General features: G+C 43.5%; 1 protein-coding gene across 1 annotated transcript in view; it reads right to left on the bottom strand.

Moving 5' to 3' along the window:
- The window catches only part of POLR1E (RNA polymerase I subunit E), a 29,000-nt gene extending 5,345 nt beyond the window's left edge, over positions 1-23,655 (bottom strand). Inside the window, exons 1-10 of the mRNA XM_054032882.1 lie at positions 23,576-23,655; positions 21,054-21,157; positions 17,895-17,971; positions 13,070-13,155; positions 12,234-12,289; positions 9,593-9,737; positions 8,207-8,314; positions 7,456-7,552; positions 4,665-4,798; positions 1,854-1,935 (exon numbers count right to left, since the gene is read on the bottom strand). Coding sequence (XP_053888857.1) covers positions 1,854-1,935; positions 4,665-4,798; positions 7,456-7,552; positions 8,207-8,314; positions 9,593-9,737; positions 12,234-12,289; positions 13,070-13,155; positions 17,895-17,971; positions 21,054-21,157; positions 23,576-23,639 — 953 coding nt within the window. The 5' untranslated portion in view covers positions 23,640-23,655. The remainder of the gene's footprint in view (positions 1-1,853; positions 1,936-4,664; positions 4,799-7,455; positions 7,553-8,206; positions 8,315-9,592; positions 9,738-12,233; positions 12,290-13,069; positions 13,156-17,894; positions 17,972-21,053; positions 21,158-23,575) is intronic.
- Between the last annotated feature and the right edge of the window lie 2,372 nt (positions 23,656-26,027).

Below are 26,027 nucleotides of genomic sequence, written 5' to 3'. Positions count from 1 at the left end.
ACCTAGGCCTAGTCTACACTGGAAAAGTTCTGCTGGCATAGCTACCCTGGCATCGTTATACCAGCAAACCCTTCGAGTGTAGACACAGCTCATATCTGCATACAAGAGCTTCTGCCATCTTAGCTAACACTGGTTCCCCATGAGAGAGACGCTACGCTGGCAAGGCTCTGATGCCAGTATAACTGCATCCAGACTAGGCCTAGTTCCGACATAGCTATGTCAGTTAAAAAATAAAAGTCACACCTGTAACCAACATTGCTATACCAGTATAAGATTTAAATCGGTTTCAAACTGGTTTTATCGGTTTAGCTTCGCCCTGAAATCTGACATAAACTGACTGAAGAGCTTCTGAGTGCAAAGCTGCATTGACTTATTACCTCAGTTTCAAATCACAACTTTAGTTAAACTGTTGCAACTGTGTGTGTAGACAGAGGTAGCATTTTCAGTAGTGCCCCAGTGACCTGGGAGCCCTATCCCCCAGTGAGTTTCAATAACATTTGAGCTCCTAAGTAGCATGATCTCTTAAAAATGGGACTGGGTTCCTTAGTCACTCAGATGCCTGTGAGCATTTTACCCCTGGCCTTTGTACTATGTTAAATAAAATACCGGATTTTAAAATACAAGCCATCGGGTCAGAGTCTCCTCTCATACTGGTGTGACTCTAAAGTGGGAGGAGTGGTAGATACGCTGGAGGGTAGGGATAGGATACAGAGGGACCTAGACAAATTAGAGGATTGGGCCAAAAGAAATCTGATGAGGTTCAACAAGGACAGGTGCAGAGTCCTGCACTTAGGACAGAAGAATCCCATTCACTGTTACAGACTAGGGATCCAAATGGCTAGGAAGCAGTTCTGCAGAAAAGGACCTAGGGGTCACAGTGGACGAGAAGCTGGATATGAGTTGACAGTGTGCTCTTGTTGCCAAGAAGGCTAACGGCATTTTGGGCTGTATAAGTAGGGGCATTGCCAGCAGATCGAGGGACGTGATTGTTCCCCTCTATTCGACATTGGTGAGGTCTCATCTGGAGTACTGTGTCCAGTTTTGGGCCCCACACTCCAACGAGGATGTGGAAAAATTGGAAAGAGTCCAGCGGAGGGCAACAAAAATGATCAGGGGGTTGGAGCACATGAGTTATGAGGAGAGGCTGAGGGAACTGGGATGGTTTAGTCTGCAGAAGAGAAGAATGAGGGGGGATTTGATAGCTGCTTTCAACTACCTGAAAGGGGATTCCAAAGAGATGGATCTAGACTGTTCTCAGTGGTACCAGATGACAGAACAAGGAGCAATGGTCTCAAGTTACGGTGGGGGAGGTTCAGGTTGGCTATTAGGAAAAACTTTCACTAGGAGGGTGGTGAAGCACTGGAATGGGTTCCCTAGGGAGGTGGTGGAATCTCCTTCCTTAGAGGTTTTTAAAGTCAGGCTTGACAAAGCCCTGGCTGGGATGATTTAGTTGGGGATTGTCCTGCTTTGAGCAGGGGGTTGGACTAGATGACCTCCTGAGGTCCCTTCCAACCCTGAGATTCTATGATTCTATGACTCCACTGACTTCAACAGAGCCACTCCTGGTTTATGTTGGCATAAGGCAGAGGAGAATGAGAGCCAGAGTCTCCACACGGTCACCTCCTGAAGTACAGATGATTGCTCAGCATGGTGACAGCCCCTTCCATTTTCTCCACAGAAAAATCTCTGTATCGAAATCTACAGGCCTTAAGCAGGGAAGATGCCAATAATTTAGATTTCTTGATATGGCAGTTGAGAGGATTTCCTGATAACGTGGGCACAGTTATGATCCCTTGATCTGAACTTTCCTGTGTCACGAACATCAATTTCAAACAAAACAAACTATTCGCTACCTGCCATTGTTGTATGTCAGGGCCGTGAAGTTTTTCATGAGTTTGCTGTTAATGACGTGTGGACAGTCGGGGCCCATTGCATCTAGAAAAAAAAACAACAACGTTTTGCAATGAAATGATAAACACACACATTCTGAACATAATGGGGCGTCATTGAAATGAACACTTAAGAACTATTATAACACTGTGCTGGTTTTATACTGCTTCTCTGACATCTTTAAGGGAACAACTTAAAAATACATAAATCAGTACGTTGACAAACTACTTAGAGCTTCTAGGGTAAGATTTTCAAACAGTGTCTAAATGATTGACAATCCTAAACCCCATTTTCAAAAGAGACTTAGGTGCTTACAAGCCTAAATCCCACTGACTTCAATCAGACTTAGGCTCCTAATGGCCTGTCACTTTTGAAAATGGCACTTAGAAGTTTTTGAAAATTATACCCCTAGAATGTAGGACAAGCTTCTGTACCATCTATGGACTGTCGTTTTGTTCTTTGTTTGTACAGAGCCTCGCACAGCGCAGTCCTGGTCCATAATGAGGACTCCTAGGCACTATTTTTTGTATTATTATTAATAATAAATTAAATTACATTAAGTATTAATACGATACAATTCCTTCCTTATCTGTGTTTCCATTACCAGAAGGTTATTAAAATTTAAATAGTTTTTCAAAAATCTTGAATTTCCTTTTCACCACTTCGGGGTTGTTTACACTTGAAATGCTCCTGCAGCTAGGCCGCTGTAGCACTTCAGTGTAGACATTACCTGTGCTTACAAACAGGGTTCTCCCATCGGTATCGTTAATCCACCCCTCCGAGAGGCGGTAGCTACATCGATGGAAGAATTCTTCCATCAACCTCTCGCTGTCTACACTAGGGGTTAGGTCAGCTAAACTACATCACGCAGGAGTGTGGGTTTTTTCACACCCCTGAGCGACGTAGCTGGGTCGACCTAACTTCTGAGTGTAGATTGGGTCTTAGAATGGTGAGTTTCACTTTTATTTCACACCACTTTGACTTTTGGACTCCCATGCATCAGAATGTCTGGGTTCCCAATACGACAGGTGGATGTTTAAAGAAAGTTTTTTCTATAGAAAGTCTAAAGCTGAGATTTTCAAACCTGCCCAGCGGATTTAGAAGCACAATGGGAATTATGCATCCAAATCCCCTTTCAAAATCTACACCTAAATGTTTTGTGTGGAGCTTTGAAGAACGGTCATTACTGCACCTTTAAAAGATGATTTGGGATGCAGAGTTCAAAAGAGCTTGTTAGTTGGGAGCAATGGAGCTGAAGTTGGCTGGATAAACTTGTAAATAAGGGATACCCCCAGTTCTGCAAGCTCTCATCAAGTGTCTCATGATATTTGGGTTTTTTCTTAAATCTCCAGCGGCTGGAATCTTCATATTTCCACATGATTATTGATAATTTGCATTACCGTGTCGGCCTGAAGGCCTGCTCAAGGACCAGGATTACTCTACTGAGCTAGGCGCTGTACAAAACAGAACCAAAGGATGGTCCCTGTCCCAAAGGGCTTTGATAGAGGCTGCCAAGTGTTATTTCATGTAACAGCTCAGAAATGCTAGAGTTGAAGAAAGAAATCACTTTGTTCCTGGAAGGAAAAACAGCTTTTTCATTTACTGTGTTTATCGGTTAAAAACCAAAACAAACAAAAAAACTGCAAAGACCTCTTGATAACAGCACGAGAAAAAGCAACATATGAAAGACTATTTGGTTCAATGGCCACGCCCCAATGGACTTCCCAGTGATCTGCTCAACATGCGGAGGATGGGAAAATTGTATGATAGCAGAAAGCTGCAATAACTCATTATTAGAGCCGGCTGAGTACTGGATTTTTTGCGTGGTGGGAAATTCATGATTTCTAAATTGTTTCTGGCCAGAAACAAAATCAAACAAAAAAATTCAAAATTTCCTACAACAAAGTTCCAATAAAAATTGTTTCAGGTTGAAACTTTTAGTTTGGATAAAATCGAAAAAAAAAAATCATTCCGAATTCTTACCTTTTAAAATGTCACATTATGTGGAAATCAAAATGTCCTGTTTTGAAAAATAAATTGGAACTTATTGGAATCTTGTTCCAATCCTCCCCCCCCAAAATTTCATTGAAACAGACACGTTTCCGCAAAACTGTTTCACTTTTGATGAACCGGCATTTTCTGATGGAAAAATATTCAGTTGGAGCATTTCTGACAGGAGTTACTCTGGCCTTCACAATACCTTGATTTAAAATGGCAAAGTCACTGATGAATTAAAATGGCAAGTTTACAATCTTGAATTATTGGGGTTTCTATAACTTCAAGAAAATGTACATTTTACTGATTAGAAGTAGAAATGGCATTTTCTTAATGGAAGATCGTTTGTGACACGAACGTGTTGATTTGTTCTGCACTCTGTTCACTGTTGAGGCATTAACTGCACAACACGTTTCACTACTTGCTTTCAAGCTTGTCCCGTCCCCTTCTCCCCACCCTTCCCCTTCCAGATTCAGTATCAGGCTTCGTAGGGAAAAAGAGGGGGTTCATTTTTCATCAGTATTTTTAGGTTGAGATTTTCATAGCATTCCAAAGGGCTTTGGACACTGAATGTGTGCTTGACTGCCTTAGACTGCTTTCAAAATTTTAACCGTGGCCCAAAATTGTACCTGGGGATCAAACTGTTAGCGCTCAACTGTCATCTTGGTGGATTTTTTTTTTCCTTTTTCTGGATTTAAGACTCCATTCGTTACAATACAAACCCCAGTTCACAGCTGAAAGGTAAGTAGGGCAGAGAGATACTCCTGCTATTAACTTACGTTTCTTCTTAATCACTTTCTGGAAACTGAACTTGATGAGGGCATCCAGAAACCACAGACACCGCGCCTTATGGTCCGCTCTGTCCTCACTTAGCGGCATGGACTTCAGTTCTTCTAGAACGAAGGAGCAATGGCTAAAAGGAAGAAGAGGGCACAGGGCATAAAGAAATGGGGGGTTGGGTACAGCACACTAGGACAGGAGATGCCCGAGTGTAAGGAATACACAAATAAGGCCAATTCTGCAGCTAGTTTAAATTTACAGAGCTCCACTGACTTTGATATGGCAAAGCCAATTTACTCCAGCAGAGGATCTGGCCTCACGTGTCAGAGCATCCACTAATCTATCGTGCTCTACCCAGAACCTTTAAATGCACTAATGTTTAATGATGAAAGGCAGGAGTAGTGTTCTCTGAGCAGACAGGAGAGAGTCACCAGAAGGACACTTCCACCTAGGGAAGATATTGCTCTGCAAAGGAATGCAGATGATCCTACAGTGTACTAATATGGCGGACAATAGCTGTCCAACCTGTGAGCCGGTCTATTCTAACCTCACCAGGGCACAACAGTCTGCATTCAGCCGCGGTCTACGCAGCTGCTCGGGCATTTCATCTCCTCTTTATGGTTCCCCTAGCCTCAACTCTCCAAACTTCAACGTGTTTCCTGGTCAGCAGCTTGTCTAGAACAGTGCCCAGAGAGGCAGCCCTGTTAGTCTGTACCAGCAAAAACAACGAGGATTCCTTGTGGCACCTTAGAGACCAACACATTCATTTGGGCATAAGCTTTCGTGGGCTAAAACCCACTTCATCAGATGCATGGAGTGGAAAATACAGTAGGCAGAATATATATATACACACAGCACATGAAAAGATGGGAGTTGCCTATCAAGTGAGGGGTCAGGTCTAACGAGACAATTTAATTAAAATGGAAGTGAGCCATTATCAACAGGAGGAAAAAATCACTTTTGTAGTGGTAATCAGGGTGGCTCATTTCAAACAGTTGACAAGAAGGTGTGAGTAACAGTAGGGAAAAATTAGCATGGGGGAAATTCATTTTTAGTTTTTGTAGTGACCCAGCCACTCCCAGTCTTTATTCAGGCCTAATTTGACGGTGTCCAGTTTGCAAATTAATTCCAGTTCTGCAGTTTCTCGCTGGAGTCTGTTTTTGAAGTTTTTTTTGTTGAAGGATGGCTACTTTTAAATCTGTTATTGAATGTCCAGGGAGATTGAAGTGTTCTCCTACTGGCTTCTGTATGTTACCATTCCTGATGTTTGATTTGTGTCCATTTATTCTTTTACGTAGAGACTGTCCGGTTTGGCCAATGTACATGGCAGAGGGGCATTGCTGGCACATGATAGTATATACCCCATGCTAATTTCCCCCTACTGTTACTTACACCTTCTTGTCAACTGTTTGAAATGGGCCTCCCTGATTACCACTACAAAAGTGATTTTTCCTCCTGTTGATAGTAGCCCACTTCCGCTTTAATTGAATTGTCTCATTAGAACTGACCCCCCGCTTGATAGGCAACTCCCATCTTTTCATGTTCTCTGTGTAAATATATTCTGCCTACTGTATTTTCCACTCCATGCATCTCATGAAGTGGGTTCTAGCCCACGAAAGCTTATGCCCAAATAAATGTGTTAGTCTCTAAGGTGCCACAAGGACTCCTCGTTGTTTTTAGTGCCCAGAATGGGGCTATCTGCCCCCATGCTCAGAATCACCATTTGCTTCCTGTTCGTTTTAATATCCATGCTAGTCTTCAAACCCTGGGATTTCCCACCCAACTCCCTCCTCTGGCCCCCAGCATGTTTCACGTTTACCTATCCAACCTCATCTCTTCCTGTTTGCCAGCCAGTTCCTTACACGTCTCTTATTCCCAATTCCCCCAAACAGTAGCCCTCCTGGCTGCACCTACACAAGCAGGCAGAGAGTCTGCCTTTGGCTTCTGGCGGTTTCCTAGACACCCCAGCTCTCACTGTTATAAACTCTGCACACACAGATGCATGCCCCGAGTCATCCCTCGGCCTGCTTCCTAGATTTCAGCTCCTCCCACTGGGGCAGAGTTCACAGATCAGTTCACGTTATATCCCACCTTGTGATAAAGAGAACAAAACAAAGAAGGGGCTCATCTTATCCAGCGTTGGAACCACAACTTTGAAGTCAGGATTAAGGGGCTGTTATTACATCACGGAACATGTTATTTTAAGAAAGAAATGAGCCTTTTTGGAACAAAGCTAAACCTACCAGCCACAGTAGAAAATGGTCATAAGAACATAAGAATGGCCATCTAGCTCGGAATCCTGTTGGCCGATAGCGGCCAGGGCCAGACACTTCAGAGGGCGTGAACAGAGCAGGACAATTTATCGAGTGATTCTTCCTCTGTCTTTCAGTCCTGCTTCTGGCAGTCAGAGGCTTGGGGATACCCAGAGCATGGGGTTGCATCCCTGACTATCTTGGACAATAGACACTGATGGACCTATCCTCCATGAATATTAAATATCTAATTCTTCCATCTCGTGATCTGGGGCCAGTTGGCTAACAGGGTTTTGAAACAGCACTGAGCTTATCCATCTGCCAATTCCTGGGGCTACTGGTCCATCAGATGAAACAACAGAATAATTCTAATGAAATCTGTCTTGAAATTCCACTAGGGATATACATCTTCCTGCGGGTCAACTAAGTTCTACAGGTGTTTTCCTTCATGCTAGCAGCTACTCGTTTTTTCAACTCATTTCATTACAAGGAACTGACCACTCTATTTGCCCCATCAGTAAGCCTAGCGCATCCTTACCTTTTCTCTTCTGTCTTCTTAAGGATCTCCTCAGGAGTAATGCTAACGAAAGCTGCAGCTGGAGTCTGCAGTGCTTCATATTCGGCAGGGGAGAGGACTGGAGAGGTTTTAAGAAATAATAAAGAACACTTTGCTCTTTCAATTGAGGCTCTAGAAGCCCTTAATGACCAGTATGGGTCACAACAGCCCTGTACAGTAGGCAAGTCATGTAGATTTACATTACACCAAGGGCTCATTTCATCCATTGCGCGACTGCTCACAGCAACAACCACCACTAACATTTGAGAGCAGCGAAGAACAGTATATCCGACTAACGCTGCACAGGGAGATGTACTGTAGGCAGGCACAACAATCACAGGGACTGGAAGCCAGCCGGGATTAATGTCCCTGTAGGTTTTGATTCCATGATGAAGCATCTCTCCTGGTACTTGGGTCAACAGTCCAAATTCTACCTTTTGCTCCCCATAATACCCTCCATAACACTTACGGTTGACATCTACTTCACATTCGCACAGGGGAACGCACAAAATCATCTCCTCTGGGAGAAGCCGCTCAAAAGGCCGGATATATGACTTATAGGCCCAAAGCCCTAAGGCACACTCTCAAATCCTCTGTCCCCGGCGTTTTGTTCATGAACAGAAATTACTCCTCTCAAATGACACACAACTCTACTGCTCACCCGAGTCTGAACCTTTCCTTTAACTCTGTATTTTCAGCTGGGTAAAGCAGTGCTTTGCCCCATAAAGGATACGGTCCTCAAACCTGTAGACGTTCTCTGGGCTGTCAGCATCTTCCTGGCAGGGAGGTAGGAAGAGGGAGACATCTTGCAAATCATCCTGAGCGGCGTCACTGACTAAAGCTTTCAAAGCAAGCAGGAGATGAGAGAGTGCTTGAGCCAATGCGAACGTGAATGGAGCCACAAAGCGAACGCTTGTGTTTAGTGTCAGTCTAGGCCAAGGGAATTCTTGGTTAAAAAACGAGAATTCTTCTGGCTAGAGTTTTAAAGCTCTAAATGCGGTATGGTGTGCGGGGGGGATACTGGAAGCTTTTGAAATGACTAATAAACTCACGACAATGATTCTGCAAATTTCTATTGTTTTCCCCACTCCAAGTAGAGTTAGCTACGGTACGCAGAGCAGTCGTGTGTGTGCAGAATATAGTGCATTCTCCTATTGGGAGCTCTTTGGGATCACAGAAATGGAGGCCTGGAAGAGACCTCAGGAGGTCACCTACTCCATGCCCCACACTGAGGCAGGATTAAGTATACCAGACCATCTGACAGGTGTCTATGTAACCTGTTCTTAAAAAACCTCCAAGTGACAGAGGGATGGGGACTGTCTTTTTATTGTCCGTTTGTACAGCGCCTAGCACACTGGGCCCCCAATCTCCATGCAATACTGAAATAATATTACTCTAAATAAAGAGCCTAATTCACCATTATGGTTCTCCACAGTTTTATGCCACTGTCATCACTTCATTGCTCGCAACTCTGGGGGCTTGCAAAACCCCATCTGGAGCAGGAAAGAACATGGTGACAATACTGTGGAACTGGAGCAAGAGTAGCCTTTGCTTCTGCTGCTCGTCTGATCCGAAGCCCAGACCCGACAGGGTGACTTAGCTCATCGGTTTTAAAGCTTTGGGGTCTGCCGGTCCTTTGTGCTGGCCTGATGTGGAATCATTCTTTAAAGGATAAAGCGTGACAGGTTCGGTAGACTAACGTTCTACGCGAACAGCTCACAGAACTGATGGGGAGAATAACTTTCCAGGACCCTCTGCTACCAGAGAGTTGAGATGGCCAAGGAAAAGAATGCACAATTCACCAATTTAGAAGCAGTGTGATCAGAACTAGAAGATTTGATTTCAGCAAGCTTGTAGCAGGGAGCGCTGCACGACTCTCTCCCAGAATGGTAATTTGTTAGTTTGTGGCTGCTCAAATTTCTCCAAGGCCACTACTAGAGAGCTCACCCCTCTGCTTCATTTAACGCTCCAGGCAAATCCGCCTCTCCCTCCCCTAGTCCTTGAGGTGAGTGAATCCTCTGAATACATGAGAGGAGGGAACAGACAATGAATGAGCAAGTCTCCAAAAACCCAACAGGGAGGCTTGCTGCTGCTCGTCTGCATCACTCTTGTCACTTACCAGCGACACCTTTTGTCTCTATGATGTTTTCTGCTGCTTTTGTCACAGCCACATTTAAAGTCTCACTGCCAACTTGGTGCATCCGTCGCGAGTTCAGGGCTCGCTTCTGCTTGTTGGTGCCGAAGGCTTCAATACATGAATCCACCTGCACAAGAAACCGATCCAACTTACTGCGACTAGATACAGAGGTCTGCCCTTTGGAAGGTGCTGGAGGGAAGCAGGATATAATGCACCCTGACGAGGAAGGGCTGCTATTGGATTCTACCTTTCAAAGGAAAGGAAATACATTTCATAGCCCTGTAGTACCAAATTCTCTCTCCAGTTACAATGGTGCCCTCTATTGGTGTTAACCCGTATGAATGAAAGGAAAACTCAGCCTTTAAATTACAGTCCAGCCCCAGGCAGAGATCGCTTTTGCTATTTTTTTTTTAAAAAGCCAACAAGTACAGAATGAACGCGTCACTAAACAGAGGGGATGCACGATTTTCAGTATGCCAGAATGCGGCCCCCACAATGACCAAGTGCTAGTGAATCTGAACAATAAGCTGCAAACTAAGACCATGTTCCCACAAGCGGATCTACATGGGCAAATCTCTGAGTGTGTACTGGTTTCAGACCCCAAGCTGACGGTGGTGTCTGCCTGCCTGGATCTGACCACAAGATCATGGCCTAATGCCCATATGTAAGTGGGCCATCATCTAATGGAACATTAGACAAGATCATAAACAGAGATTCTATTCGATGTACGGTAACTAAATACAGAGCGTTGGGAAAGCTAGAGCTCCTTTTTTAAAAATTGTAAATTTCACTTTTGCTTTGAGCGTCCAAAAGGGTTATCAAGTTATAGCTACAAAGTGTAGGGTCTAAAAAGCAGTAACAATAGAGTTACACTGGAACAAAAATGTATTTTCCCCCTCTCCTATATAGTGATTAAGGCCCTGATTCTGCAAAGACTTATGCATGTGCTTAACTTTACACATTGCAAATAGTCTTCTTGTCTTCCATGAGAACACCCACCATGCCTAAAATGAAGGACATGTATAAGTCACCGCTGAACTGCCGTCTGTCTACATTTAAGGGTTAGAATAATAGAACTACGGGGCTGGACGAGACCTCACTAAGTCATCAACTCCAGCCCCTAAACGCTGCGACAGGACCAAGTAAACCTAGACCATCCCTGACAGAGGTTTGTCCCACTTTTTCTTAAAACCCTCCAGTGACAGGGATTCCACAACCTCCCTTGGAACCCTGTTCCAGAGCTTAACTGCCCTTAGAGTTAGAAAGTTTTTCCTGCTACCTAACCTAAATCTCCCTTGCTGCAGATTAACTTTATTATTTCTTGTTCTACCTACAGTGGACATGGAGAACAATTGATCACAGTCCTCTTTGTAACAGCCCTTCACATATTTGAAGACAGACTGAGGGGGACGCTGATAACATTTCTTTTCTTAAGAAAAAACATTTTTTTAATCTTTCCAAAAAAGTCAGGTTTCTAAATCATTTTTGTTGCTGTCCTCTGGACTCTCCTCAATTTGTCCACATCTTTCCTAAAGTATGGCCCCCAGAACTGGACACAATACTCCAGCTGAGGCCTCACCAGTGCCGAGCAGAGCAGGACAATTACCTTCTAAGTCTTACATACAACACTCCTTATACACCACAGAGTAATAGTCTTTTTTGCAACTGCATCACACGGATGACTCATTCATTTTGCGATCTATTACAGCCCCGAGCTCCTTTTCAGCAGTACTACCACCTCGCCACTTACTCCCCACTTTGTAGTTGGGGATTTGCTTTTATCTTCCCAAGTGAAGTACTTTGCATGCATCTCTATTGAATGTCATGTTGAATTCTGACCAATTCTCCAATTTGTCAAAGTCCTTTTGAAATCTAATCCTGTCCTCCAAAGTTCTTGCAAATCCCCCTCCCCCCCCACTTTGGTGTCATCCACAAATTTTATAAGCATATTACCCACTCCATTATCTAAGTCATTAATGACAATATTGAATAGTACCGGATCCAAGAATGAACCATGTGGGGCCCCACTAGATACAGCCTCCCAGTCTGACAGCGAACCATTGATAACTACTCACTGAAAATGATTTTTCAACCAGTTATGCACCCACCTAACGAGGAATAGATGAAATTACTGTTGCCCTAGTTTGCTTATAAGAATGTCATGTAGGTCTGTGCCAAAACCCTTACTAAAAACCAAGACATATCATGTCTACCGCTTCCCCCGCCCAGGCCACTAACCCTCTCAAAGAACAATTAACATCAATTAACATTAAACTTGTTCTTTGTGAACAGAGACTATCAGGGTTGGAAGGGACCTCAGGAGGTCATCTAGTCCAACCCCCTGCTCAAAGCAGGACCAATCCCCATGCTTTAGGTAAACTTAAAATAAATCAGTGAATACAGCCCAACATTTTGGTAGCCGTTAACCTGTCTAATGTTTCCATCACCAAAGCTACAAGAATGATAAAAATGCTGCTGTTACACCACTTAAAACCTATTGCTCAGCTTGAGAACATACTAAAACTGTTGAACACCCATTAATGGCAAAAACGAACAAATCATTTCTAGACTAGTATTTCCTGAGGATAGCCCAGTGATTATGTTAGAAAAATGAAACTTTTACCTTCTCTCTGTAGGATTTATTCTGATAATCTGATGGGTCGTCATCTATTAAGTCATCTATAAAAAGAACAAAAATGAGTCCACTTAGGTATGACTGTGCTACCGCAGACCGTAATACGTATGTCTTCATTCACCCTGTGCCAGAACCTGGCTTACAAGCTCTCAGGCTTGATACTCGAGAATTTAAAAAAGGATAAACTGAAATGCTAGACAGCATTTGAGAGAGAGACTGGGCAGTCGTGTTACTACAAAGAGCATTAATACTTTGGTTTGATACGTCGCAAAAGGGGTGTCCTGGATTATACCAATATCAGGATCACCTAGTGCACCAAGGAAACATGTCATTGAGGATACTGAATATTTCCCTCTAGGCTTGCGGCAATAAAAGCAGCCCTGTGCTGTCTAGGGATTATTTGATTTCCCAGAAAGTGGCGATTCACTCTCCAGGCCTGTTCAGTTCTAGCCTTCTCCTAAGCAGAAGACACAAAAGATGATAACACCAAAACACAACCTGAAACCGTTGATTGGGATTAAATTCAACGTTTTCCACCTTCCACCCTGATTTACTCTAACTTTCCCCCGCCCTGTTCTTCCTAAAGATCACCTCTTAGCCTGCAATGTGGAAAACAGTAAAAGGGAGAGTAGTAGCTAGCTCCTTAAAGCACTGGAAAAAAGTGTATTGTGGGGACATTGTCCAATCGACTTGCGCTCTTTCACTCAGGGACCAATAAGAACATCCGTGACATTGGATTGATGGAAACAGGAGCCAAACTATAGGCAGCAGACTGAGTACCGATGTACTGTGATGTCGGTGGGAGAGTTCAAACTTTTACGTACCTGACAACAACGGCTGCATGTTGAATAATTCAGCATTATAGACTTCCATTTGTCCAGCGTCCTTGTCTAACACACCGACAAAGTACCTATGGAGAGCACAGCAAGGGAGGATTAACCAGAGTGATGGTAAGTGAAATACGTTCGCAATATTATATGGCACGGTGCTCTTCATGTCCCTCCTCCTCCCTCCCACCCCAGCAGGGACCGATTTTTTCCAATCACAACAACTAGAATTTCACAGTAAAATGAGTTCCATAAAAGTCACATAGGAGGCCTGATTTTTAACCCCAGAGTCTCAAATGAAGGCATCGAAATTAGCCCCCAGGCACACAAAACAGGTGTTGAGACGCCTAAGTGTCATCGTCTATTCTCTTTCTTGTTTCTATTTGCAGGGATCCTAAGACCACCTCTAAGCGGGATCTCCTTGGGTGCAGTGTCTGGTTTCGGAAGCTTAAGAATGAAGTTTTTCTAGGGTTGCCTGGGCTGAGGATCGGTACTATCTGGAATGCAAAGGATACGGATATTTCCAACCCTGACTTGGTTCTCAGGCAAATAATTGTTTGCTGTAAGCGACTGGGCCAATTTGGATGGCTCTTTTGTAGTCTGTCGGTTCTTTTCAAAGCTCAGATTCCACGTGGCCGGTCTCCGGTTATTAATGGCCCCTGGAACCTACGGCTTGGGCTACATTTAAAACTAACAACAGATCAGCTGCGTTGGTCAGAGGTGTGAAAACTCACACCCCCAGCCAACATAACTATGACGACCAAACCCCCAGTGTAGACGCAGCTATGCCAACAGAGGAGTGCTTCTGTTTGGGGAGGCAGTGTTCCTACATTGAAAGAAAGACTCCTTCTGTTGGGGTAACCTGTGTCTATGCCAGCATAGACATGTCTACACTAAAGCCTACGTGTGACAGCTTCCCAGAAACTGACTCTACTTTCTCCGCTACTGAGAAAACAGATATTTTTGCAGGACCAAAACAGTTCATTTTAAAGGGATCGAGCCCTCCCTTTCTTTCCAGCCAGCAGTTCAGAGGGAGAAGACGGGTGGTTCACTTTGCGGCTGTCAGACCCACATGGCTTGAGACAATGTGTGTTTCTCTCATATTCAGCGTAACTCTGTGGAGCAGGCTGGATATTTCTCTCATCCACCTGGCAGCTGGGGGCATTCTTTTTATGTTGCGTTTGGCAAGGTTGTCAGCCGGCTTGTGCTGGGTCGGCCCCTCTCCCTACCATTTTTAAAACTGGAACTGACTTGGTGAGGCCCAAGTATGGCTACAGTATTACACCAGACATTCAGGTGTGCCGAGCTGAGGGAGGAATTCTCTCTACTGCCTTGCCTATTTCACGGGAGCAGTTCAACTAAAGGCGTAATTTCAAACTGATGTAGTTCAACAGTGCACCATCGAGCTAAGCTGAATCGGCACGAGCCAGCTTCAAATTGAATTCAGTGTCTCCGCAGGGTTTAGACAGGGACTAAGAGCAAAAATACAAGTCTAGTAGCTAATAAAACTTGGGAGGCCATTTCAGGAACAACTATGGACGAGTAGCTGCTAGAAGCTTTATGGAGGCAATGCCGTGTCTTCGGGTTGTGGAGACCGGCAACCCCATTGGTGGCTCCGTCAACTAGACAAAAAGAACGAGTCACACATTCAACTAAATTGAATGAAGAGGAAAGGAATAAAAAGAGGATGGGGTCTGAAGCCTCGAATCAAAGAAAAACCCTCAGAAAGAAAAAGAGCACGCTAGGCCTTGGCTACACTGGGGCTGTACAGCGCTGCAACTTGCTGCTCTCAGGGGTGTGAAAAAACACCTCCCTGAGCGCAACGAGTACAGCGCTGTAAAGCATCAGTGTAATCAGAGCCTGCAGTGCTGCATGCTCGCTCACAGCACTGCAAGCTATTCCCCTCAGACAGGTGGAGTACTCACAGCGCTGCGAGAGCTCTCTCACAGCGCTGGCGGCGCGACTACACTCGCGCTTCACAGCGCTGCCGCTGGGAAGTCCCGAGTGTAGCCAAGGCCCTACTCAGACTAGCCAGGTGTCCTCACCTAGGCGCAGTGATCTTCACACCTAAGGAAGCTACGTTTCCACCTCTCCAGCTTCAAGAACTAGCCAGGCACATGTCTAGGGCTCTACACACCAGCTGTTCCAAGGATTGATCACATCATTAAAACAGTCTCTTAATCATGCCCAATGATATGAGTGTTCAGAGATGGAGTCCTACGTTGGTATAAAATTGCATATCATTGATATTTGTAGCATAGATGTTCATTAGACTAATTGGGTCTCAATTTAACTCTCCAGACACAAGCATAAAACCGCCCCTAGAGTCTTGTTGCAATGACAGTATTGTAAATTAAGTTCTGTCAAAATTAAAGTCACAGCTCTCCTCATTTCATTTGAGACAGAGGAGAACAAAAATACATGACCAGCATGTAATCAATCTCTTTCACCTTTTAGAGGAGTTTAGTCCTGGATTTCCTGCTACAGCCACACTTGGACTGCTTAAAGTGGCGAGTAGCAGAAAGGGACTTGCTTTTAATCGAATCATTTAGGAGCTTCAAGTTTAGAAGTACCATCCCCCTGCTACACTCTCACATGATCCAAAACAAACACTGAGCTAATTTGCTCTCTTCCCACGCACATTGCCCATCAATATTTCAATTGTTATAAGGCACAGAATCAGCAAACGTATGTCAATGCAGCTGTTACCAGTAGAGATCTGACTAGGACTCAAACTTGACAGACATTTCTGAAGTTCGCCTTTTTCACCCTCCATTTGTATATATTAAATTTAAGAGACACATCAAGTCAAATTTGACCCCAAAGGGCAGGTTGTCTATTAAAACAAACTTATCTCTAAATCCAAGACCAAACTAGCTGCAAAGTTTAAGTTGTGAGCACCGCAGGCAAATGTTTTAGCTGCATCTGCCTGAAAAAAAATCAGTTTCGTTGGAGGAACAGAAATCCAGTTCTAGGTCTTCTCCAATCTCCACATTCCACATCTAAGGCAGGATTTCCACAGCTGTCTAAGGGATCTGGACATCCAATTACCAACTGATTTCAATAGATTCCTCACAGATGAGCATAGGAGTAAGTTTTTGCAGGATCGGGGCCTTGCATGATTTTATTATTCAGTTCCTATGGAAACAAACCTGGTTGTACTGTTAGGACTATTGCCTGAAGTCATGTAAAAGCTTGTTTTGTTCTTTCTCTCTCACTATTTATATATACAACAAAACCTAAATTTAGGCTCGAATTTGACCCGACAGTGTCGCTTAGGGATGTTCCTTCTTCCGACTGCACATACATTAAACTTCCTTTGATATTAATGGGAATGTCAATGTGCCTCAAGGGAAGAACAGATACCCTTAACAGATCCAACAGGAAAGGATTATTTTTGCAGTTGACTTTTCCTGGATCCACTAATTCCAAAGGTTTCTATCAAAACCAGAGTTTCCCTTACTTACAGTTCCTAGATCAAGCAAGACTTAATAAAACAACATTATTATTACTAACATTTGCCTGGAGGCTCCAGCATCTGTTATCTTTTTCTTATTCTTCCCAATGAAAATACCATCCCTTTATGATGTATGGCAGTGGTTCTCAACCAGGGGTATGCGTACCCCTGCGGATACGCAGAGATCTTCCAGGGGGGACGTCAACTCATCTAGATATTTGCCTAGTTTTACAACAAGTAAAAAGCACTAGCGAAGTCAGTACAAACTAAAATGTCATACAGGCAATGACTTGTTCATACTGCTCTATATACCATGCACTGAAATGTAAGTACAACATTTATATTCCAATTGATTTATTTATAATTATATGGTAAAAATGAGACAGGCAGCCGTTTTTCAGGGACAGCGTGCTGTGACACTTTTGTATTTTTATGTCTGATTTTGTAAGCAAGTCGTTTTTAAGTGAGGTGAAACCTAGGGGGGGGCACAAAACAAATCAGACTCCTGAAAGGGGTACAGCAGTCTGGAAAGGTTGAGAACCACCGGTGTACGGAACAGTCAAATAGATCATCAAGCTGCTGACCTGCAACTGCCCAGTGATCATGCAAGACCAAGGTATCCTCTGCATACACCTCTACCTTGATATAACGCACCCCGATATAACACGAATTCGGATATAACGCGGTAAAGCAGCGCTCCGGGGGGGAGGGGCGGGGCTGCACACTCCAGTGGATCAAAGCAAGTTCGATATAACGCGGTTTCAGCTATAATGCGGTAAGATTTTTTTCAGAGTAGCAGCCGTGTTAGTCTGTATCCGCAAAAAGAACAGGAGTACTTGTGGCACCTTAGAGACTAACATTTATTAAAGCATAAGCTTTCGTGGACTACAGCCCACTTATGCATCCGAAGAAGTGGGCTGTAGTCCACGAAATCTTATGCTCTAATAAGATTTTTTGGCTCCCGAGGACAGCGTTATATTGAGGTAGAAGTGTATATCATGTACAGATTCTGCCAAATTTGAAAGGTGGGTTATTAAACTGGATTCTGCAACATCAGTGTCTCTCCTTGGTGATTTTACTTACCGTTTGTTTGTTTTTTAACCCAAATCTTCTTAATCGGATGTACATATATACTGCATGGCTAGATATTTCAGCCGCACTCAGCACCTCTCATCGAGAACAATGGGAGCTGTGAGGTGCTGAACTCTTGAAAATCTGCCCCTCTTTCTTTCCGATCCTCAGCAGAAGCTGAGCTCTTCTGAAAATCTGCCCCCGCATTTATAAACAGCACAAATGAAAAGGCTAAGACAAGAATCAAGTAAACAGAACAACTGCTTTCCCTCCTCCTTTGCACGCACTCCATACCTGCATAGGGAGTTACATTTCAGGACACCTGAGCCGAAGTTTTTTCCCACATAAGAAAGCCTGTCTGTCTCCGAAGTCTAAAATACAAAGAAAAGTAACTTTAGTGATGGGGTACTTGTGACACAAATTCTCCATGTGCACTGAACTTTCTAACCAAGCTATTAAGTCCTTTTTTCCTGGGTATCAGATACCAACAAAAGACATTTTTAACTTGTCTACTTTTAGAGAAATTTTCTCATCAAGTCTATTAAAAAAAAATCACACCGATATTTCCCAAAGAAAGTCTCAAAAGAAACAACATTTCTTACCACTGAAAGAGCCCAACCTGGTAAATAATGCTACCCCCACATTCACCTAAAGGAAGGTAAGAACACTTTACGTGGAAGTTATTGCCTTCATAGTTCTAATAGTATTTTTGGTTAACTTCTGAGCACACTTAGCACTCTGTCGTGAACGCTGGAATTTAAAAAACACAGCTAGAACGTCTTGTCCGCAATAGTTAAACCTAAACATGATGGTTTGTAACAGAACTGCTGTAACTAATTAGGGCTAAAAATGTATAAGAAATTAACCATCTTTGCTATTAAATTTAAGGTGTTATTTCAGATGCTTTAGTTAAAGTTACATCCAGCCTTCCATTATAACTGTTACTCATAACTTCCTGAAAATTAATTCTCCTCCTGGACTGAAAACTGCTGTGTTTTGTCTCAGCTCCAAGGTTATTCCTGGGGCAGTGGTAGCACGAGTAAAATTAATTCCGTGATTTTTTAAAATTTAATTTTAATACACACAAGCACACATTATCACTATATATACACACACACACTTTTGAAAAACTGGACTTCTTTATGTGCCCTTGGACTCAAAAACAGCTGAACTTTAAAACTTCATCGCATCGTCAGTTTATGTCCCCAATCCCGAAAGCTGAGTGCGATTCAGCCACTCTGAAGAGTTTACAGGATTAGGGCCTATGTTTAAAAATGATTTAAATAAAGAACTTTCGTACATCTGCAGTACAAAATTTCTACCAAGTTTGTTCAGTAGTACTAACTGCGTAACTCCACAATAACTCAGGTAAGTTTTTTCCTTTTCTGGCCATTGGCTTGTTTCTCTTTCAACTAAAGCCAACGCAAGCAAAACTTTCACACATGAGAATTCAATCATAACATTTGCATTGCTGTAGTTTTTGTTAAGGTTAGAAATGTAAACATGAAAGAAATCAGAAAATGCAACTTGGTTTTTGCAGTCATCTTAGCCTGCCTACTCTTCAAATAATAGCTTTACTTTTTTATTAGGTGTGCTGTTAACCATAGACCTAATATAGACAGTGTGTGCAACATGGGACAGTCAATATTACTTTCAGAATCTATGACTGTGTGTGTTTAATTTGGTAACCTTAACTATATTACTGCAATGGTACTTTGCATTTAACCTATGAGCCAGAGCAATTCAAACTTGCAGTGTCCTGCATTATTGAACCCTGTTACCATCCCTTTATAGAATTGGTATTAATACACTTGAAGTGCATTGTTTGGTAAGCTATATGTGTCTGATCATGAATTGCTTTGACAAAACAAAATCGTGCCTTCATACCTATCAACACACTAATACTCCGGACTACTTCTTAAGGTTACACTGACATCTTGTGGTTTTGTAGACTAAAGACTGCAGAATACACGCTTTTTAGAGAATTGAGGAGCTCCAGGTATCAGTGCACACACTATTCCTCATAGTAACATGGCAGACAGCAAGCTAACTCAAAGCTACAGGCAAAAAGCTCTTTCCCCCCTTTCTCTCCGCCCCCGCCACTGTTCCAAGCAGCAGCTTTTTCCATTTAAATTTCTGCTACTACTTTCCCTCACTCCAATCTGATTTCTGCTCCTAAAAATAGTTTCGCAGCCATGCAAGCTGAAATAAAGGTCTGGACATATCCAGAATCTCATAAAATACCATGAAGTTGAAAGGTTTAATTTTGGGGTTTGTGTTTTGTTTTTAATTCACATGGAGGGTTCATTGGCTACTTTCTCTTTCAAAAGCGACAGAGTCCTGTGGCACCTTATACACTAACAGACGTATTGGAGCATAAGCTTTCGTGGGTGAATACCCACTTCGTCAGACACATGTCCAGACTAACACAGCTACCCCTCTGATACTTTCTCTTTTAAGGGGCATCATCAATTTGAAATCTAGCCAATTTTTTTTTCTAAGTTAGTTAAAAACGTTTTCAGTTACTACACCTGCTTAAATCCCCCTCCTAATTTATGATGCTTTACCATCACATTTGTTTTAATGATTTCCTCTCCACTGCTTGGGGGGGGGGAGGAGAGGGGAGAGAGGGGAAGACCCACAAAACAATAGCCCAACTAAAGCCCTGCTCCTACAATCAGATCCATGCCAGTGGACCCATAGACAACCCTATTGGGAACCTATCAGGACTGGGGCCTATCTCCTTATACAAGAGAACCCAGTGAAATGACTGTACATGAAGAGGATGCCAAATGCATAAACAAAAACCTGATACAAACAGAGATTTTCCTTCACCCCAGGACCATCAGAATTCACAGACTGGATCAGACCCAAAATTCATCTAGTCCAATATCTGTCTCCAAATATGGGCAGTTCCAAATACTTCGGAGGAAGGTACAAGAACTCCAAAATAGCAGATGAAGGATAATCTGCCACCACATTAGAGCTCATCTTGATGTCTAATTGCTTAAAACATTTAATACATATGAGCAAAAGATTTAATAATCTTCCAAAATGTGTTATCCACTATAACACTACATATTTTACTTGCATCTGAAAGAAGTGAGGTTCTTACCCACAAAAGCTTATGCTCCCAATACTTCTGTTAGTCTCAAAGGTGCCACAGGACCCTCTGTTGCTTTTTACCGATTCAGACTAGCACGGCTACCCCTCTGATACATATTTTATATCCATACAATATCTTTCATTTCTTGTAATCTTAGATGTTATACTTGTAACAGCAGCAGGTTACAAAAATATACAAAAGTGAGATTTTTTTATTTCAGTGTCCCTTTACATACTTTTCAATACTTCTTGGCAAAAATATCCTGATTGACAAAGACAAAAACCTGGTAATAAACAGGGATCTGATATTTCACTGTAGAACTCTTCTACAATGACAAACAAACTTACCAAGATTCTCTGGTGTTTCTTTCTGGGATTAGTAGCGTCTTTGCTTTTGTATAAAGTAAAATCCATGTTTTCAGAATTCTGCAGTTTTCCATTTGAGAACTGAACTGTAATAAATGTGTAAGGAGAAAGCATTTGAAACAGTACAGATAAAGGTAATTGGTATGTTTAAAATAAAAATGTTGATAACAATGCCAAGAAAGAGGTTGTTTTAATGAGAATTTTGGACAGCCTGAGTTATGTCAGAGTTAATTTCAGAATACAAGTGATTTTTTTTTTCAGAATAATTACTCCACTTTGGAAGCCAAGTAATTATTCTGGAATAAAGTGACTTTTCTTATGGCACAGTATCCACACAGGAAGTGAGTCTGGAATATCTACTGCAGAACAGTTTACTCTGCAGTGGTTATTCCACTCAATTTCCGAGCATAGACAGGACCTTATATTGTGCTACAGGTGTAGAGCAGAGGGTCACTAATGCCCTACACCTGAGACGTCAGTGATTTGTCCCGAGTAAGATACCAGAGAATTTCCCTGGCAAGGCTAGACCACTAAAGAAGGATGTCATCAGACATGATTTGAAAGATTCTACTATTTGCCCCAACTGAGATAAGAGCTCGGTGTCCTAGGAGCTGTACAAACAGTCAGAAACAGACCCTGAAGAGCGTACAATTCCTCCATCACTGACAATTCTGAAATCAAGATGGGATGGTTTTTTCAAAAAGCTCTGCTCTAGGAATTATTGTGAGGCAGGTCCCTGGCCCATGCTATAAAGGAGATCAGACTCGATGATCACAATGGTCCCTTCTAGCCTTGGAATCTATGAATTTAAACAATCTTTTGGATGTAGACAGCTCCCTGAATTTAACCTCAATACTCGGAGACTATTTGTATCTTGTTCCATTCATCTCTATGTTCATGAATCTATGTTGACTGCAGACTTCAAAGGGACCACGCACATACATGCACTCATTTGCTTTCTCGGAGCAGGGCCCGAATGCAGCACAGTGAAGGCGATGCAAAAAAACACGTTGTAATAACAAGGCTGGTGTGAAAACACAGCAAAGGAGCAGCTTAGAAACAAGCAGCCTGCCCTCCAGAAAACTGCCTTCTACCTTTATTTGTCTTTCACTGACTTTAATTTAGGGTTGATTATTTTTAAGAATGTATTTAATAGCTACAATTCTGCATTTTTTCTTGAAATCTCACAGGTAAATATTTTGTCACACCTCCAAAAACTGAGTACAGTTGCACAGTGGTGCATGCCAGTTAGGGTGCACGCCAGTAGCACTCAGTTAGGGTGACCAGATGTCCAGATTGGCCAAACCGGACAGTCTCTACACAAAAGAATAAAGGGACTCAAATCTGACATCAGGAATCATAACATTCAAAACCCAGTGGGAGAACACTTCAACCTCTCTAACCACTCAGTGACAGACTTGAAGGTGGCAATTTTGCAACAAAAAAACTTCAAAAACAGAATCCAAAGAGAGACTGCTGAACTTGAATTAATATACAAATTAGATACAATTAACTTAGGTTTGAACAGAGAGTGGGAATGGCTGGGTCATTACACTAATTTAATCTATTTCCCCATGTTAAAATATCCTCACACCTTCTATGGGTCATCTCCTTTCCTCTCTCCTGCTGATGATAGCCTATCTCAATTGATTGGCCTCTTACAGTTGGTATGGCTTCTCCCACCTTTTCATGTTCTCTGTATGTATAAATATCTCCTTTCTATGTGTTCCATTCTATGCATCCGATGAAGTGGCCTATAGCCCAGGAAAGCTTATGCTCAAATAAAATTGTTAGTCTCTAACGTGCCACAAGGACTCCTCGTTCTTTTTGCGGATACAGACTAACCGGGCTACTGCTCTGAGTCCCGATTATTGGGTCTTTTTCTTTTATAGGCTCTTATTACCCCCCACCCTCATCCCGACTTTTCACATTTGCTGTCTGGTCACCCTAACCTCCGTCCTCATAGACATCAGAAACAGCCGCCTGGTGTGGCCAGAACAACTCCAGGGTGAGGGATTCACCCTCCACCCCCGAGGGCAGCAGAGCGATTCCCTTCACGGGCAAGCCAGAGGAAGGAGCAGCCAACCGAAAGGACGCATGGGACCCCGGTGGGCTCTGCAGCCTGCCTAGGGAAGGGGAAAGTGCCCCCCAGAATTCGCCTCTACAACGTCCAGGGTCGGGAGAGCACCGGGGAGATCCGGCCGGGAAGGACGAAACTCACCTACATCCAAACCAACAAACGTCCCTGCGATCAAAGCCGGGCACCGGGCGGGCAGACCCACAGCCGCCCCCCGAGACCCGCGCAGGGCAGAGAGGGGTGCCCCGACTCCCGGGCTGCTGCTGGGGGTCGCGGGGCAGCAGCGCCCCTGCCCGGGGGAGCCGGTCCCCGCGCACCGCGTGGCGCAGGAGGGCGCGCGGCCAGCGGCCCGGACCCTGCGCCCTGGGGCGCAGCTCGGGGGAGAGCGGCCCGTGCTCCGCCCCAGCGTCCGGGGCGCGACTCTTACCGAGCGGGGCGCTCTGGGCCTCCTCGGGGTCCCCCCGGTAGCACCAGCGGGCGGCAGCGGCCATGGCGCGGCTCCTCGCAGCCGGCTAGAGACCGCCTCCCGGCCGCGATCGCCACCTACAGCCGGCCGGCGCACGGCGCTGGAGACGCCCCCGGTTCAGTGGCCCCGCTGCGCAGAGACCAGCCGGGTCTGTGCGTCGCCCCCTGGGCCTCTGCTCTGCTCTCAGCCTGCCTGGGACGCAGAGCTGCTCCGGGCGAGCACTGCGGGCCCTCTGACAACAGGGCTACAAGGAAAGGTGGGGCTGCTGCCCTCTCATTTCTGGGAGCGCCTCTGCATCTTCTGCTGAAAGTAGGTTTCCCCACACACACACACCTTTTTATGCATTGCCATGAGTCAGTCCTAAGAGGACAAGAAGATTGGCAAGCAGCGCAGTGGGTATCATCATTAAATACAGCAGGGTTGGAGCAAGCTTCTGAAGAACTTCCTAGGAATTATGTCTACTCACCACCACATGGCAAATGTAGGGAGAATATTACAATCAAACATAACACACTGATCGACTAGATTGTTACAAATACAAATGGCTAGAAATAGATCTACCACCATCTGCTTCCTTCGGTCAATAACACTTTTGCAGGGAGACCCAGTCTGCTGTTTAATTTCAGTCAGAGTTTTGCCTGGTTTAATAAGAACTTCAGGAGTTGCCCCATTATTTTTATTATTTGAATGGCTGAACTTTGAGTGTGACCCACAATTTAAAACTGTCCATCTTAAGCAAGAGCTGTGGTGACACTGTCAGGAAGAAAGGCAGAGTGGGGGTGTGAGAGTTTGAGAGAAAGAAGACCCCCTTTCACCAGAGCTCATTTGAACTCGTTTCACAAGCCTTTTATCATTTGGGGCTGCACCATAGTTTAGTCCAGTCCAGAATATTAGTCCTTTTTTGCCATCTGTTCTTTAGTGAAACCACATCCCTATTTGACAACTAATGATTCTTTCTGTTCCCAAATGTACATAAATAGTTGTCAATATTATCCTTAAGCACTCTGCTTCCAGTTGAGGTCCCCTCAAACACATATATCCCCTTTCTCTAGGGAGAGTTGTTGGTCTGCTTACAACTATCACTTGGCTAACAGTCAACTTTAAACATTCTTCAGATAACATCTTTGTGGCCAGTCTTTGCGTACATGTTAATGGAGTGTGTGTCCCCCAGACCAGCTTTCTAGACCAACAGGTTTCTGTCATGCCAACAGAAAAAAAATTTAGACAAAGGCTATTGGGTAGAATTTTGATATTAATAAGAGATAAGAGGTGTCTTTGGATATTAATACAAAACAATTATCATTACCCATATCTGGATATATTATTCCTGTCATAGATGTTGATGAGTCTCATTGGCTGCAGACTGCTGATTCTCTAAGAAGTGAATTAAAACAGTCTGCATGGAGGGAGGGAAAAGCTGAATGAGAGATGGTGCCCATAGCCATTGTCTTCTCTTGTTCTCACAGCCTGTGTCGGTCTGTCACTTTGGAGCCTATGGCTGAGGTAAGCTTATTTTAGATCTCAGAAAAGCAGGACACTGCATTATTTCTGTTTTAAAATAAGCCACACTCTACAGGTACTTGAACTCAAGTTTGCAAAATCCCTTGGGAGCTACCACTGCTTCTCCTGGCCTATATTGCATGATGTCATTTGTGAAATTACAGGCATCCATAGGAAGACCTTGATACAGCACATTGCAACGATGGATGGAAAGAAGAAAATGCTGCCTGCACTAGAATGTTAATTTTTCTTCCTCTCTCCTGTCTGGCTCATGCAAGAGGATAGAGTCTGCTGCTACCAGCCAATGGAATTATTACTTTTTTCAGTTCAAGTGATAAAAGCTCATTGCTTTAGTGCTGAAGTTTGAGATTCGGACCCAGCTGAAGGCCCAAATGGAGGAAGGAGAGGAGAGTGCTGTTACAAATTGGCATCCGACGTGGCATGTGATTTTGTAAGGATTTGTCTACAGTAGCAAACTGGTTCATTGCCGACAGTGGGTCTGTGTCTTAATGGCTGTGAATTAAGGCGATTTTTTGTGTTAGTTCTGCGCAGGGATTTCTAGGGGTCTGGCTTATTAGTATTTTTGTATCTGTTCTTTCCAATGTCTGATGCATGTTTGATTTAAACTTTGGTCTAATGCATTTGTAAACTGCTTTAGTTAAGATGGCTCTAGATGTTGTATTATTTTCTGTATATTAATGAGGGAAGAGAAGCTCATCCTTGTTATTCTCTGTAGCCATTATTGGCGCTGGAGGAATGCCTGGTTCTGGGACAATCTACACTCATTGCTATATTTGCTTTCCACAAGCTACTCTTAGTATAACTTTTTGTGAGTGATGTACTCAAATATTTGGATGCTAATATTTTAATGGTATTGTTAAATTTATTAACCTTAATTTGGGATAGTGCAGAT

This window comes from Malaclemys terrapin, chromosome 6 (assembly GCF_027887155.1).
Source record: "Malaclemys terrapin pileata isolate rMalTer1 chromosome 6, rMalTer1.hap1, whole genome shotgun sequence".
Classification (NCBI taxonomy): Eukaryota; Metazoa; Chordata; order Testudines; family Emydidae; genus Malaclemys; species Malaclemys terrapin.
Note: the sequence above shows the minus strand (reverse complement) of the source record. Positions and strands in the feature narration are given on the sequence as shown.